The sequence below is a fragment of the Bos javanicus genome, chromosome 27 (assembly GCF_032452875.1).
Source record: "Bos javanicus breed banteng chromosome 27, ARS-OSU_banteng_1.0, whole genome shotgun sequence".
In the NCBI taxonomy this organism is placed as follows: Eukaryota; Metazoa; Chordata; class Mammalia; order Artiodactyla; family Bovidae; genus Bos; species Bos javanicus.
Genome location: NC_083894.1, coordinates 19,212,022 through 19,227,850, shown reverse-complemented (window position 1 = coordinate 19,227,850; position 15,829 = coordinate 19,212,022). Strand labels below are relative to the sequence as shown.

At 37.1% G+C, this 15,829-nt stretch overlaps 1 protein-coding gene and 1 long non-coding RNA gene across 18 annotated transcripts in view; one reads left to right on the top strand and one right to left on the bottom strand.

Annotated features, from left to right (window-relative positions):
* PCM1 (pericentriolar material 1) overlaps window positions 1-3,896 on the top strand; it is a 90,521-nt gene extending 86,625 nt beyond the window's left edge. For 15 of the 17 annotated variants that reach the window (XM_061404275.1, XM_061404282.1, XM_061404291.1 and 12 more), the window contains 3 exons: window positions 230-322; window positions 414-528; window positions 1,886-3,896. In XM_061404275.1, coding sequence (XP_061260259.1) covers window positions 230-322; window positions 414-528; window positions 1,886-1,911 — 234 coding nt within the window. In that variant the 3' untranslated portion in view covers window positions 1,912-3,896. The remainder of the gene's footprint in view (window positions 1-229; window positions 323-413; window positions 529-1,885) is intronic. The other 2 variants (XM_061404283.1, XM_061404281.1) reach the window with 1 other exon arrangement.
* The window catches only part of LOC133239915 (uncharacterized), a 415,759-nt gene continuing 403,506 nt past the window's right edge, over window positions 3,577-15,829 (bottom strand). The window contains exon 2 of the long non-coding RNA XR_009734031.1: window positions 3,577-6,764. This is a non-coding gene — a long non-coding RNA (uncharacterized LOC133239915). The remainder of the gene's footprint in view (window positions 6,765-15,829) is intronic.

Genomic DNA, 15,829 nt, shown 5'->3' with positions numbered 1-15,829 from the left:
CAGAAGCTTCACTGTGTGCCCACTGTTACAAGTGGGCAACCCTTCATGTTGAACTCTAGATTTCTGTTCTACTCATTGAGCTAAATATAGAAGAAAAGCAAATACGACAGAATTACTGACATCTATACACATGTGAGAATCCACTTTATCTCTTGGCATGGATGACTTTGGTTTAGATCCAGAGATAGAGTGGATTGCCTTCATTAAATATAATTTGTTAATCTTATAGGAAGCAGAATCTGGTAACATAAGTCAAAAATCTGATGAAGAAGACTTTGTGAAAGTTGAAGATTTACCACTTAAACTGACAATATATTCAGAGGTATTTCACTCTCTTTAATTACAGTTGTTGTTATATAGCAGATATTGTTAAAATGAAAAATGATTTTGTATTTTTCATTTTCATTCTACAGGCAGATCTAAGGAAGAAAATGGCCGAAGAAGAACAGAAAAACCACTTATCTGGTGAAATATGTGCATTGCAGACTGAAGAATTAGCTGGGAATTCTCAGACACTAAAAGAACCTGGTAAGAGTTAGCAGTTTTAATCATATCACACTCAAAAGTTACTGAATCTTGATACCATCATTTTGTCTTAGTTTTTAAAATGTGCTACTAGTACCTGGAAGATAGAAGCCAAACATTAGAAAGGAAGCATAATTCTGTAAAAATTTTAGTTCCACTGCCCAATTTATAAAATAGTACTATCAGATAATGTTTTCTATTTTTAGTTTTAACAGTGTGTTAGATGCACATGGCTTAAGAAAGAAAGCTACAGAGGAGTTAGTGATGATTGTCAAGAGCCCATTTCTTTTAATCATTGGTTTTCAGTTCTTTTGGAGGAGGCCCTTTATATCTCTATATACTATTCTTATAATTTTCCTGAATTTTAAAAATTAGATAATGTTTCTTATCTCCCAAATGAAAAGTTATTTACACCTACCTCTTCTTTCAGTGTTTCTGTTATTTTTGGTTTTTCTGCTACCTTTGTTCTTATAAATGTACGCATTTTCTAGTTCTGTCAGTTTTGGTCATTACCCAACTGCTTGCTCCTCCCTTTTTCCTTCTCTGTTTGATTTACTCATTTCATACTTTATTGACCTTATTAAACACACTTATATTCTGTTTTTGTAACTATAAAAATGAAATCTTTTATACTTTCCTGAAGATTTTATGATTCATTGCAGAGCCAAGTGATAGTCCCAGGAAATCTGGGAAGATTTCGTTCTTTTGGGTCTAACAGCACAACCCAAGGGCCACTCAGAGGAGAACATTTCTTGCATTAAGGTCAAGGATTTTCTGTTTGTTCATCAATTGATGAAACTCAAGATTTTTTGTTTTTTTTAAGAAATAGGGTGACGAAAAGAGAAACCATATATCAAACCTTCAGTTAATCTCCCAGTTTTCAGCCCATTCCTGCCTGTTAGGGCTGCAGTTGGTACCCTCTCCCCTGCTGCCTGTCGTCGCGTGTCTGGGCTGCAGCTTCCTCCATGCTGCCCTGCGCCTCCATCTGTTCTCAGCGTTCTGGAAATTTGTTTTTATCTCCTGTCCTCTGGTTCTCTCACAACCACTTCTTTTATTGGTCTGGATTTATTCATTTTTATACTTTTTTTTTTTTCCCTAATGTATTTTTTGTTTTGTTTTTTTTTTGAGAGCAAGTATGTGCTCAGTCTGCCATCTTAAGATGGAAACCCTTACCTATGCCTTTTAAACTGTTGGTGGTGTCATCAGGGAATTATTGTAGCAAAGTAAGTTTCTTTTGTAATAACTTTATATTAAAATTGAAAGTTTTAAATGGAAGAGAACAATATTAAACTAAATTCTATAAGGTCATATTAACTCAGTAAGTAATTTATAAGGCATTAACCATGATTCTGTTTTTCAGAAACAGTGGGAGCCCAAAGTACATGAGATGTCTCCAGAGGCTCATCTAACTCTTTCTTGACATGATCAATACGTATATGAAAATGGCACTAAATAAACATCTGTTTTAATCTGTATAAAATGTAAATCAGTTTGACACTGCATTTTTGGTAGGTGTGCTAATCTCTGCCCATGGCAGTTTAAAACATCAAAAACTGAATTCTGGACAGATTCAAGCCTTGATACACTGTGGGGTTTTTTTCTTTTTCTTTCATTTTTTTGGTCCTGATTTTTTTCCCCATTGTGATGTTTAGTAACATAGAATTTAAAATGTAGTTTTAAATAAAGTTTGGACTTATCTGTAAACTATCTTTTTTGAAAATTATGTTGAATTCTATACAGCAAGTCACTGTTCTATATAATTAGGCTGTTCAGAGAAGAGCAATGGTCAAGAGTTAAAGAAATATACTATTTATTATAAAGCCCAGCCTTCAGGCCAGGCTTCCAAATAATGCCAGTGTTGCTGCTATTGAGTCTGATATTCTTTTAGATACCTGCAAGTCTTATTCCTTTGCAAGAATAGGGCAGGTTATAAAGGTATCCAGGATTTCTGAGAAGTTATTATAGAATATAAATATTCTATTCAAATTGGATAATACATTTAGAATACTTGTCCTTAGTACCTAGAATTTACATAATTATCTATTAGATAAATATTTTCTAGGATTTCAATTCATATCTGTGTTGCCTCAGTTTAAACGTTAAAAGAGAGAACATTTTCTATAATTAGAGAATATTTCCGCTTAAACAAGGAAAGTAACATTGTGATTACTTTAAAAAGGAAAACCAAGCTCTTTAAAGTAAGGATTAATAGAACTAAATTTACATACCAGAGCACTAAGGTTCTATTTGCTTTTGGACAACCTTGCTTTTTGAGACGATAATTTAGGCCAAAACGTAGCAGTTGTCTCTGTGTGTAGTGAGAGAGAAGCAGGTGTGCAGATGAAGTACTGTATGGAGTAATGAGAATTACGTGACCTCTTTATCACTAAGCAAATCAGCTTTTCAAAGGTGGTGTACTTGTAGATCCCATCTTGCCGTATATCGAGTTAAAGGCTTCACGAAGCCAGTTAACAAGTCAACTTTACAGACTGTTCCTTGAATAAAATATGTAGAATTAGTCCAAATTAGTCTTTTAAATTTGTCAACAGTTTACTGAAATACCCCATAAAAAAAGAATTTGGTTGGTATTCCTTCGAAATTCTTGCCTGATACTTCAGTGTAAAACTATAATGTCCAGTCAGGGAATATTAAATGAGGATTTCCTTCTGAGGACATTGACTATATTGTTCTGTAATTTAAATTAGGTGAAACATATATCTCCAACTTTATTAAACTTACTCAGAACACTGTCATTCCAGAAGCAGGAATTATTCAATTGGCTTGACTTCAGGGAAATTGAAGCATAGTAGGTATACATATATATTATATGTATACTTAAGTTCTAGATTTGTTTTCTAGACTCTACAGAAACTTCATTTTGATACACTCAAGCCAAGCCTTACACATTAAATATTAAGACTGTCTCTCTCTCTGCATACAAATTAAAGATGGGATACAGTGGAATCGTTGTACTTAGATCTTAAGTTATTGTAGTATGTGTGAACCTTATCAAATTTGTTTATTTGACTTAACAGCTGTTGTAATCTGGTCTTTTGTTTTCTATTATAGTAGATAATTTAGTTTTAAGTGCTTGAGAGCAGATAACTTGCTTAATATATTTTCCCCTGGTAACTGTTGCTAAAGGGTTAGGCATTCAATATGTACTGTTGTCTTAATTTTTAAGTTAAAAATTTGGTTAAAGGTAAAATAGGAAGAGAGGTCAAAATAAGTGAGAGAGAAACCTAGGCAGGTTGAAATAATGCCTACAAGATTGAGCTCACCAGACTGTGCAGCAGGTACTCTTTGTATTTTTAACATTCACTTTGGGTAAATGCTTTTTCACTGTTAATAAATGTGTATCCTGCATACAACCCTGAATTGCATTTTCATTTAAATTGACAAACTCATTTATGCTTTAGAATTTATTCCAGATTTTTGGCTTATTTGACAATTTTAAGTGTGTTTTAAAAAAAAAAAAACTCGATACAAACTATTATATATAAAATAGAAAACAATAGGGTTCTACTGTATAGCACAGGAAAGTATTCAGTATCCCCTAATAAACTCTAATGGGAAAGAATGTGAAAAAGAATATGTGTATATGTATAACTGAATCACTTTGGTGTATGTATACCACACACTAACACTACATTGTAAATCAACTATGCTTCAATTAAAAGAAAAAGAAATGAAAGATAATGACGTATCAACCAGCCAGAGAGATTTATTAAAGTAGAAACATTTTTTACAGTGCAACTGTGCTCTTCTTTTTTTTAGTTACATCTGTCTTACATACAGTGTACAGAAAATCCTCATGTTTACTCAAAATTAGATTGGTATATTTCTTGTTCAACTTTCTTTAATATAAAAAACTCATTTTTAAAAATCTGTCAAAGAAATAACTGGCTCTGGGTTTCACTTGTTTCACTGTACAAATATGGTTGCTCAGTTGCCTTGCCTGGAGGAACCAGCATTTCTTGTTCTTTCTGCACAACTCGACGTTTTAATGTTCACTATCTTTACACATCTAGTTTTTTCCTCATATTAACTAGTCTCTCTGGCTGACCCACTTTCCATTAAAGGAAAAAGGAACACAGGAAAATTCTGTGCCTACAAATGACTGATTCATATATGAACAGAGTTTTAATTATCTTATGAGTTCATTTCATCTGCCCAGACTCAGAAATATCTACAACAGAATATCCTTCAGGCCAGCAGTTTATAGAAAGCTATTGATTTATTTGAAAACTAATCACAGCATGTTTCAGTATAACAGAGTTCTGTTCTCTCACATACTTAATATATTTCTTGCATTATGACTTTTCCTATGTGTAGTTATCCCAAGTGTACATGTCTGGCAAATCACATGTAATTAACTTAATATAAATAGTATAGTTATAATATTAAGAATATTAATCAGAAATATTAATTAGAAATCTTCACCTTTAATGAGCTGAATATCCCAGAGTATAGTTGCATGTTTAAGGCCATTTTGTTAACCAAATGATATCATGAAAAGACTGAAAATTATAAGTGCTATACCAGCCCACAGTGGTAGCATTCAGCATTGGCGTTAAACCTCACTCTTTGTTAGACTGTGTCCATGTATATACATTTCAGGGTTTTTTCCATTTTCATTCCCCTTTCATCTGTCTCACAGTTGACACTCAGTATATCTTCCTAGAAGGTATGTGTATAGGCATACCACACTCTGACAGATGAAGTAGTGCTTGTGGAAATGCTTTGATGACAAGTGCCATATAAATGTCAGGTATCATTTACATATTCATGTTGGAGAAAAGAAAGATCAAAAAAAAAGGGGGTAAGATTCTCCTCAAGCTTATACAGCTCAATAGTGAGGTTTTTGCTTCCTTTTCGGTGTGCTAACTGACATAATTTAAAATCTATTTCCAAAACAGAGTTTTTTTTTTTTTCCTAATTTTATTTTATTTTTAAACTTTACATAATTGTATTAGTTTTGCCAAATATCAAAATGAATCCGCCACAGGTATACATGTGTTCCCCATCCTGAACCCTCCTCCCTCCTCCCTCCCCATACCATCCCTCTGGGTCATCCCAGTGCACTAGCCCCAAGCATCCAGTATCGTGCATCGAACCTGGACTGGCAACTCGTTTCTTACATGATATTTTACATGTTTCAATGCCATTCTCCCAAATCTTCCCACCCTCTCCCTCTCCCACAGAGTCCATAAGACTGTTCTATACATCAGTGTCTCTTTTGCTGTCTCGTACACCGGGTTATTGTTACCATCTTTCTAAATTCCATATATATGCGTTAGTATACTGTATTTATGTTTTTCCTTCTGGCTTACTTCACTCTGTATAATAGGCTCCAGTTTCATCCACCTCATTAGAACTGATTCTTTTTAAAACTACTTACCAGAGCCTTTTCTGACATGTTCTGCTTATATACTCAAGTAATTTTTCCTTCTTTTGGTAAAGAGGCAAAGTCTAAAGAGCCTTCATTATAATGGATTTTAGATGTGGAGTTTTCCCACAGTGTCACTTTCACCAAGTTATCTTCCTTCTACTACTACATTTTATTTACTCTTCTTTCTATTCCCTCACTCTTACTATCCCCAAATCACCCAAAATGTTTAATAAGACACAGGAAGAGTAATTGAGTTTGTACTACAAAATTAGTATTTCAGATAGCTTTTTGGTTTTTGTGTTTGTTCTTTACTCAAGTGTAATTTACAGTATTAGCTTCAAGTGTGCAACATGATAATTCATTATTTTTATAGATCATACTCCATTTAATGTTTTTATAAAATACTGGCTCTCTGCCCTGTGCTGTGCAGTATGTTCTTGCAGCTTATTTACTTTATAGGTAGTAGTTTGTGCCTCTTTATTCTCTACCCCTGGCTTGCACCTCTCCCTTTCCTTCCCCTCCTGGTAACCACTAGTTTGTTCTCTATGAGTCTGTTTCTATTTTGTTATACTCATTTCTTGTATATTTTAGATTGTACATATAACTGATAAGATATATATTTGTCTTTCTCTGACTTATTTTACTAGGCATAATACACTCTAGGCTCATCTGTGTTGTTGCAAATGGCAAAATTTCATTCTTTTTCATGGCTGTGTGTAATATGCCATCGTGTGTATGTGGGCATGTGTGTACCGCATTGTCTTTACCCATTCATCTATTGATGAGCATTTGGGTTGCTTCCGTATCTTGGCAATTGTAAATAATGCTGCAGTGAACTGCAGTGTATCTTTTCAAATTAGTGTTTTTGTTTTCTTTGGGTATGTACCCAGAAGTGAAATTGTTGGTTAATATAGCAGTTCTATTTTTTGTTTTTTGAAAAATTCCCATACCATTTTCCATAGTGGCTGCAAATGTGCGTTCCCACCAGCGGTGTACACGGTGTTTTCTCCACATCATCAACAACACTTATTTGTTGTTCTTTTTGATAGTAGACATCCTGACAGGTGTGAGGTGATGACTCATTGTGGTTTAGATTTGCATTTCCCTGATGGTTAATGATGTTGAGCATCTTTTCATGTGCCTCCTGGCCATCTGTATGTCTTTGGAAAAATGTTTATTCAGATTATCTGCCTATTTTTTAATTGGGTTGTTTGTTTTTCTTTGTTGTTGTATGAGTTCATTGTATGTTTTGGATACTAACCCTTTATCGGATAAATCTTTTGCAGGTACCATCTCCCATTCAGCAGGCGGCCTTTTCCTTTTGTGTATAGTTTCCTTTGCTGTGCAAAAGCTTTTCAGTTTGATGTCGTTCCATTTGTTTATTTCTGCTTTTGTTTCCCTTGCTTGAGGAGACATATCTTAAAAAAAATCTGAGGGGACTGATGTCAAAGAGTATACTACCTGCTTTCTTCTATGAGTTTTGTGGTTTGTGGTCTCTTACATTTAGGTCCATTTTGAGTTTATTTTTGTATATTGTGTAAGAAAATGTTCTAATTTCATTCTTTTATGTGTAGCTTTCCGGTTTTCCCAACACCACTTATTGAAGAGACTGCCTTTTCCCATTATGTATTCTTGTCTCCTTTGTCATAGATTAATTGATCATAAGTGTGTGGGTTTATTTCTGGACTCTCTTGACTGGATTATTATGGTTGTTTTTCATTGGGCCATTCAAAAAGCCAGGTTTTTATTCAGATTTAAGAATATCTACTAAGGGTTTCTGGGAAGGGACTGAGAGACACAGCTCCCCCCACCCCACCCCCTGGTTTTCCTACTAAATGACCCATTTGGTACCACCTGTAAGTTTGGCAATATGCACCAAGGTTTTTTCATATTTATGTATATCCTTTGACAGAGCAATTCAGTTTCTAAAAGTGTATCCTAAAGATGCTATGCTCTGCTAAGTCGCTTCAGTCGTGTCTGACTCTGTGCGACCCCATAGACGGCAGCCCACCAGGCTCCCCGTCCCTGGGATTCTCCAGGCATGAACACTGGAGTGGGTTGCCATTTCCTTCTCCAATGCATGAAAGTGAAAAGTGAAAGTGAAGTCGCTCAGTCGTGCCCGACTGTTAGCGACCCCATGAACTGCAACCTACCAGGCTCCTTCATCCATGGGATTTTCCAGGCAAGAGTACTGGAGTGGGGTGCCATTGCCTTCTCCGATCCTAAAGATGAGTTGTAACAATTCTTTTTATATTCTCAGTTCAGTTCAGTTGCTCAGTCGTGTCCGACTCTTTGGGGCCCCATGAACCACAGCATACCAGACCTCCCTGTCCATCACCAACTCCCAGAGTTTACCCAAACTCATGTCCATCAAGTCGGTGATGCCATCCAGCCATCTCATCCTCTGTCGTCCCCTTCTCCTACTGCCCCCAATCCCTCCCAGCATCAGGGTCTCATCCAATGAGTCAACTCTTCGCATGAGGTGGCCAAAGTACTGGAGTTAGCTTTAGCATCATTCCTTCCAAAGAAATCCCAGGACTGATCTCCTTCAGAATGGACTGGTTGGATCTCCTTGCAGTTCAAGGGACTCTCAAGAGTCTTCTCCAACACCACAGTTCAAAAGCATAAATTCTTTGGTGCTCAGCCTTCTTCACAGTCCAACTCTCACATCCATACATGACCACAGGAAAAACCATAGCCTTGACTAGACAGACCTTTGTTGGCAAAGTAATGTCTCTGCTTTTGAATATGCTGTCTAGGTTGGACATAACTTTCCTTCCAAGGAAAAATTCTAGATAATAATTAGTCCTTTGTCTTACTTATTTGTTTAAATTATTTCCTCCCAGTCGGTGGCTTGTAGTTATGATTTTTTTCTTGTTAAATGTTTGGTACTTTGTATCCTAAGGAATATTTATTTGCCTGTGCCAAAGTCATTGAAATTTTTTTTCCTACTTCTAAAGGTTTTATAGTTTTAGCTTTTACATGTAGGTATATTGTCCATTTTGAGTAATTTTTTATATTATGTGAGGTAAGGATCAGATTTATTTTTCTCCCATATAAAGATATATGGGAGCAAACACCATTTGTTGACAGGACTGTCCCTGTCTATTATAAACTGTCTTGTCACCTTTATGGAAATCAGTTGGCCATGTGTGGCTCTATGTGTAGAATCTCTGTCCCATTCATATATCTAGTCTTATCAGACATATCCATGTCACTATTGTAGTTTTTTAGAAAGTGTTAAAAGTAGGCAACATAAGTCTTCTAAATGTGTTCTTTTTTGCCTCAAGAACTTTTGGCTATTCTGTGTCTGTAGTCTTGCATTTCCAATTGTAGAACTGTCTTAGTTTTCATTAAAAAAAATGCCAGGATTTTAATTGTAATTGCACTGAATAAATAGATCAATTAGAGAAAGTAAGAATGTAAACGATAACTGTTTTCCAATCCATGAACACTGTAGCTTTCCAATCGTTTAGGTTGTCTTCTGGTTCCGTACAGAAATTTAGTTTGATTGTATTTGTCAACTTCAATAACATGCACTACTTATGTAATAACTCAACTGACCTATTATTTGCTGGTCTTTGGCTACTCAGAGAATTCTGGCATTGCTGATTTCAGTGTCCCCAATTTTTGAAAAGGGAAGTGGTTAGGTAGACTTTTGAAAGAAACTTTTTCAAGAACAGAGGTAATTATTGTTAATCACCACAACAGTTTACTGTTTGGTGGCTAAATTGTGGGAAACAAGAACAACTTAATGTTAACTCTTCTTCAAAGCAAATGGATTCCATTCTGACTACCTCTCTATAAATAGAAGGCCAAACATCCCACGTGTTCAGGAAAGACTGTTATTGAGGATCCAAGATGTGGGAAGAAAAAAGGACAGGGCCAACCTTATCAATAGTTTCTAACCTTAAAGGCAAACGGAACCTTGCTTGCCTTGTCATCTTCCTGTTATTGCCGAGAGTGGCCAAGTAGGCAGAGGAGGAGCGGTAGTGTGTGGGCCTCTCCTGTCTGTAGTAATATGCTGGTCATATAGGAGGTCGGAGAACAGGACAATGCAATCACATTACTAAACCACAAACATCTTGTACAGTTTCTCAGCAAAAACAAGGCCATTTCCTACTTGGTATTTTGCAGAGTTCATTTCTTCATGTTTTTTTTGGGGTGGGGGTGGGGTGGAGTACCATGGGGTGTATAGTTATATTTATTTTGCACCACCTCTTTTGTGACATTGTGTATGTTGACAGTAAGGTTTAAATGAGACATCGGTGATTGGTTAGGCCTTCTGAAGGCCATTTCTGCTGAGTAAGGATTTTTTTTATATGAAAAACACCACGAATTCAGCAAAGCATCAGATCCATCAAGGAAAATTATATGGGTAAGTTTGAGTAGAGGAGATTTGAAGTCTTTCTGTTCTTGTATACAATTACTGATGGTGTTTAGTATTACAGTGGATGCCAGCACATCTGACTAGTTGTTTTTCACTGATATGTTTTAAAGTCTACATTTGTCACTGCAAAATGTTAGTCAAGTTTATTTCCCTGCCCTTATCATTACCCTTTCCTCACACTTTAACTACAATTCAAAGGAAAGGATGAAGAAAAGAAAGCATATGTGTGGATATTGTTCAAAACAACGTGTATACTTCATTGTTAATAAAAACTTTTTTAACTGAAGTATAATTCATTTACAATATTGTGTTAGTTTCAGGTGTACAGCAAAGTGACTTTTTTATTTGTATATGTATTTTTATATTTTATGTATATGTGTGTGTGTGTGTGTGTGTGTGTGTGTGTATGGCTTCCCTTGTGGCTCATCTGGTAAAGAATCTGCCTGCAATGCAGGAGACCTGGGTTTGATCCCTGGGTTGGGAGAACGGAAAGGCTACCCACTCCAGTATTCTGGCCTAGAGAATTCCATGCACTGCATAGTCCATGGGGTTGCAAAGAGTCAGACACGACTGAGCAACTTTCACTTTCATATATATTTTAGATTATTTTCCCTAGTTATTACAAAGTATTGTAGTTCCCTGTGCTATACAGTAAAAGTTTGTTACTCATTTATTTTCTATATAGTAGTTTATTAATCCCATACTCCTGATTTATCCTTTCCACTGTTTTCGTTTTTGGTGACCGTAAGTTGTTTTCTCTCTGAGGCTGTTTTATACATAGATGCATTTGTATTGTTTTTTTTAGATTCTACATGTAAGTGATACAAGATTTGTCTTTATCTGACTTGCTTCACTTACTGTGGTATTCTCTAGGTCCATCCGTGTTGCTGCAAATGGCAGTATTTATTTTCTTATGGCCAGTCCTCAGTGTGTGTGTGTGTACATACATGTTAAACCAGTCATCTGTTGATGGGCATTTGGGTTGTTTCCATGTCTTAGCTATTATAAAGTGTGCTGCAATGAACACTGGGAGCATGTAGCTTGCAAATTAGTTTTCATTTTCCTGGATATATGCCTAAGAGTGGGATTGCTGGATCATATGGTGGCTCTATTTTTAGTTTTTCAAGGAAACTGCATACTGTTTTCTGTAGTGGTTGTGCCAAGTTACATAACCACTGACAGTCCAGGAGGGTTCCTTTTTCTCCACATCCTCTTCACCATTTATTATTTGTGGGCTTTTTGATAATGGTCATTCTGATCAATGTGAGATGGTACCTCATTGGAGTTTTGACTTGCATTTCTAATAATTAGCAATGTGGAGCATCTTCTCAGGTGCCTATTGGCCATCTGTATGTCTTCTTTGGAGAAATGTCTTTTTAGGGTTTTCTAGTCATTTTTTATTTTGGGGTGGGTTTTTTTTTTTGACACTGAGTTGTATGGACTGTTGTATATTTTGGAAATTAAGCCCTCAAGGTCACATCATTTGCAAATATATTCTCCCAGTCCATATTTTTTCATTTTGTTTATGGTTTCCTTTGCTATGTAAAAAACTTTTATGTGTGACTAGGTCCCATTTGTTTATTTTGGGATTTAGTTTTTTAGCTTGGGAGACTGATCTAAGAAAATACTACTATTATTTACATCAGGGAATGTTTTACCTATGTTCTCTTCTAAGAATTTTATGGTGTTACGTTTTACATTTAGGTCTTTAAATCATTTTGAGTTATTTTTAGATATCGTGTGAGGGAGTATTCTAATTTCATTGATATACATGAAGCTGTCCAACTTTTCCAGCACTGCTTGCTGAAGAGACTGTCTTTTCTCCATTGTATATTCTTGCCTCCTTTGAGGAAAATTAATTGATGATAGGTTTGTGGGTTTATTTCTGAGCCCATGATTTTAACCCAGTGCTGGCTCTTCCGAGGACAGCTAGACAGCTTTCCTAACAGTACAAAAATAGATGTCACTGTCTCTACAAACAGAGGCCAGAGAATTCTATCCAGTTCCAAATAGCAGCCAAGTCTAGCTTCAGGCTCTGCTGCTGCTGCTTCAGGCTCTAGGATACTAATTCTAGCAGCCCTTGCCTGAAGCAGCGATCCAGTGAATCCTTTTTGATGTTAACAGCTTCCTCCTATGACACTGTAGTCACTGAGAGGGAGTGTGTGTGTGTAGCAGGGAGCAGGAGCTGAGCAAGAAAATGGGACAGAGGATTCTTCAGTGTCTTAAGATCTACAAAGACCTTGCCTTTTCTTTTTTGCTCAACATGGTATCCACAATACCTAGCAGACCACCCATGTTGTTGGATATGTTCCCAAGTATATTTTTAACAACCTTATTTGAGGGATTATTGTGAACTCTGTGCAACTTTCTAAGGTGTACACACCTGTGAGACCCTTACCACAATCAAGATGATAAATATATCTGTTGTCCCCCAAAGTTCCCTGAGGCCTCTTGGGATTCCTTCCGTCTAGCCTATGCCCCACTTCACCTCACCTCCAGGCAACCACTGATTTGCTGACACTATTGATTAGCTTGCATTTTCTAGAAACTTATATAAATACAACTATACTGTATATAAGTTTGTCTGGCTTTCTTCACTCAGGGTATTAGAGATTCATGTTGTTATTCAGTTGCTCAGTTGTGTCCAGCTCTTTGTGACCCCATGGACTGCAGCACACCAGGCTTCCCTGTCCTTTACTGATCTCCTGGAGCTTTCTCAAACTCTTGTCCATTGAGTTGGTGATGCCATCCAACTGTCTCATCTTCTGTTGGCCCCTTCTCCTCCTGCCCTCAATCTTTCCCAGCATCAGGGTGTTTTCCAAAGAGTTGGCTCTTTGCATCAGGTGGCCAAAGTATCGGAGCTTGAGCTTCAGCATCAGTCCTTCCAATGAATATTCAGGACTGATTTCCTTTAGAATTGACAGCTTTGATCTCCGCACATGACTACTGGAAAAACCATAGCTTTGATTATATGGACCTTTGTCAGCAAAGTGATGTCTGTTTTTCAATACACTGTCTAGGTTTGTCACAGCTTTTCTTCCAAGTAGTAAACGTCTTTTAATTTCATGGCTGCAGTTACCATCTGCGGTGATTTTGGAGCCCAAGAAAATAAAGTTTGTCACTGTTTCATTTTTTTCGCCATCTATTTGCCCATGAAGTGATGGGACTAGATGCCATAATCTGTAAGTTTTTTTAATGTTGAGTTTTAAAAGCCAGCCTTTTCACTCTCCTCGTTCACCTTCATCAGAAGGCTCTTTAGTTCCTCTTCACTTTCTGCCATTAAGGTGGTGCCATCTGCATACCTGAGGTTATTGATACTGAGATTCATGTAGCATGTATCAATAGTTCATACCTTTGAATTGCTGAATAGTACATCCTGTGGACAAACTGAAACCACTGGGTGGCGTTTGGGGGCGCTTCGAGGGGCTCTGTTCTCCAGTGGAGCTTTCTTGTCCGTGCCTGGTCAAGCTGCGACTGTCATATGCTAAAAATGGTAAATCATATCAGGTTCTAGTATAATGTAGCCTTTTCTTTCTAGTTTTTAGTGTGCACAGAGGAGTTACCATAAGCGCTTACTGAGCTCACTGGGCAGGGACGTGGCATGATTGTTTTATTGTTTGGGGGCATGTCCCCTGCTTCTGTGCATGGTTTTGTTGCTAAGCAGTCTTTCTTGAATGATCTGGAATTCAATGACTCAGTAGGCAAAAGGGTTGAATTAGGTAATTGATGTTTCCAAAATGACTTAATTTACGAAACGATAATTATAGCGCCTTGGATACATCATTCAGTGTTGAACTTGTTGACTTATAATGTGAAGTGAGTTGGTCACAAGCTGTTTATTTTGTCTAGGTGGAAAATACTGTTTTGGCACATGGGGCTACAGCCAGGAGTCCTAATTCTTGATTTCTTCCCACCTTTTCAGATTTTTTAGGTTTAGAGGTCTTCTGTTGGTCTTCCTTCTCCCTTTTTCAGTTGCTCCAACACGGGCACCTGGTAGCAGTACTCACAGTGGACCCCTCGCCAAGCTAGGGAGTTGGCCACCTGACCTCCTCTCCCCAGGGATATCTTTGCAGGATGTGCCAGGGATTCTCTGAAAATGAATCTGGTAGTAGAAATAGAGGAACTGTAGTCTCACTCTTACAAAATATGTTCACTGATACCATTTAACTACAATTACTGTTTGCATGTCTCAGGAAAAGCCATTCTCCCCACTGCTGGTGGAAGTGCATAAAGATTCAGACATTCTGGAAGGGACTTCAGGAGTGTCATACAAAATAAGTGTGCACCTAAACACATCTTTATCTGTTACCTGCTTTATAAGCTTTCATTCCAAGTATGTTCACTACAGCATTACTTATAATTGCAAAGCCATGAAAATAAACTAAATGTCCACAAATTGTATTTTAGAATCCTACAAAGAATTTTGAAATATGATAAAAACTGATAGTGACATGGAAAGAAATTCATACTGCTAAAGGAACAACAAAATGAGCATAGGACATAGACATAGCAGAGTTTGTGTGAGGGGTTACCTCCTGGCAGAGAAGCAGAATTAGATGAAATAAAGAGATTTTTGTTTTTTTTTTTGTTTCACTAAAGAAAATAAACTTTTTTACCAAAAGGAATAAATTGCTAATTGTTTGTATATTTATAAAAATAGTAAGATATATAACCCAGTGGCTTCTTGTATAGAAGCCACCAAGTAGTTCAGCGGTGTAACTGAAAAAAGTAGGTCTGACAGAAACTTAATGTAGTATCTACACAGAGACAACTCTTTTATATTACTATATCTGGGCTCAGTTCAGTTCAGTTCAGTCACTCAGTCGTATCCGACTCTTTGCAACCCCATGAATCGCGGCACACAGGCCACCCTGTCTATCACCAACTCGAGGAGCTCACTCAAACTCACATCCATCGAGCCGGTGATGCCATCCAGCCATCTCATCCTCTGTCGTCCCCTTCTCCTCCTACCCCCAATCCCTCCCAGCATCAGGGTCTCATCCAATGAGTCAACTCTTCATATGAGGTGGCCAAAGTACTGGAGTTTCAGCTGTAGCATCAGTCCTTCCAATGACACCCGGGACTGATTGCCCTGATTGCCTTTAGGATGGACTTGTTGGATCCCCTTGCAGTCCAACAACACAGTTCAAAAGCATAAATTCTTCGGCCCTCAGCTTTCTTCACAGTCCAACTCAAACATCCATACGTGACCAGTGGAAAAACCATAGCCTTGACTAGACAAAGCTTTGTTGGCAAAGTAATGTCTCTGCTTTTCAATATGCTATCTAGGTTGGTCATAACTTTCAAGGAGTAAGCGTCTTTTAATTTCATGGCTGAAATCACCATCTGCAGTGATTTGGAGCCCAAAAAAAGAAAGTCTGACACTGTTTCCACTGTTTCCCCATCTATTTGCCATGAAGTGATGGGACCAGATGCCATGATCTTCGTTTTCTGAATGTTGAGCTTTAAGCCAACTTTTTCACTCTCCTCTTTCTCTTTCATCAAGAGGCTTTTTAGTTCAT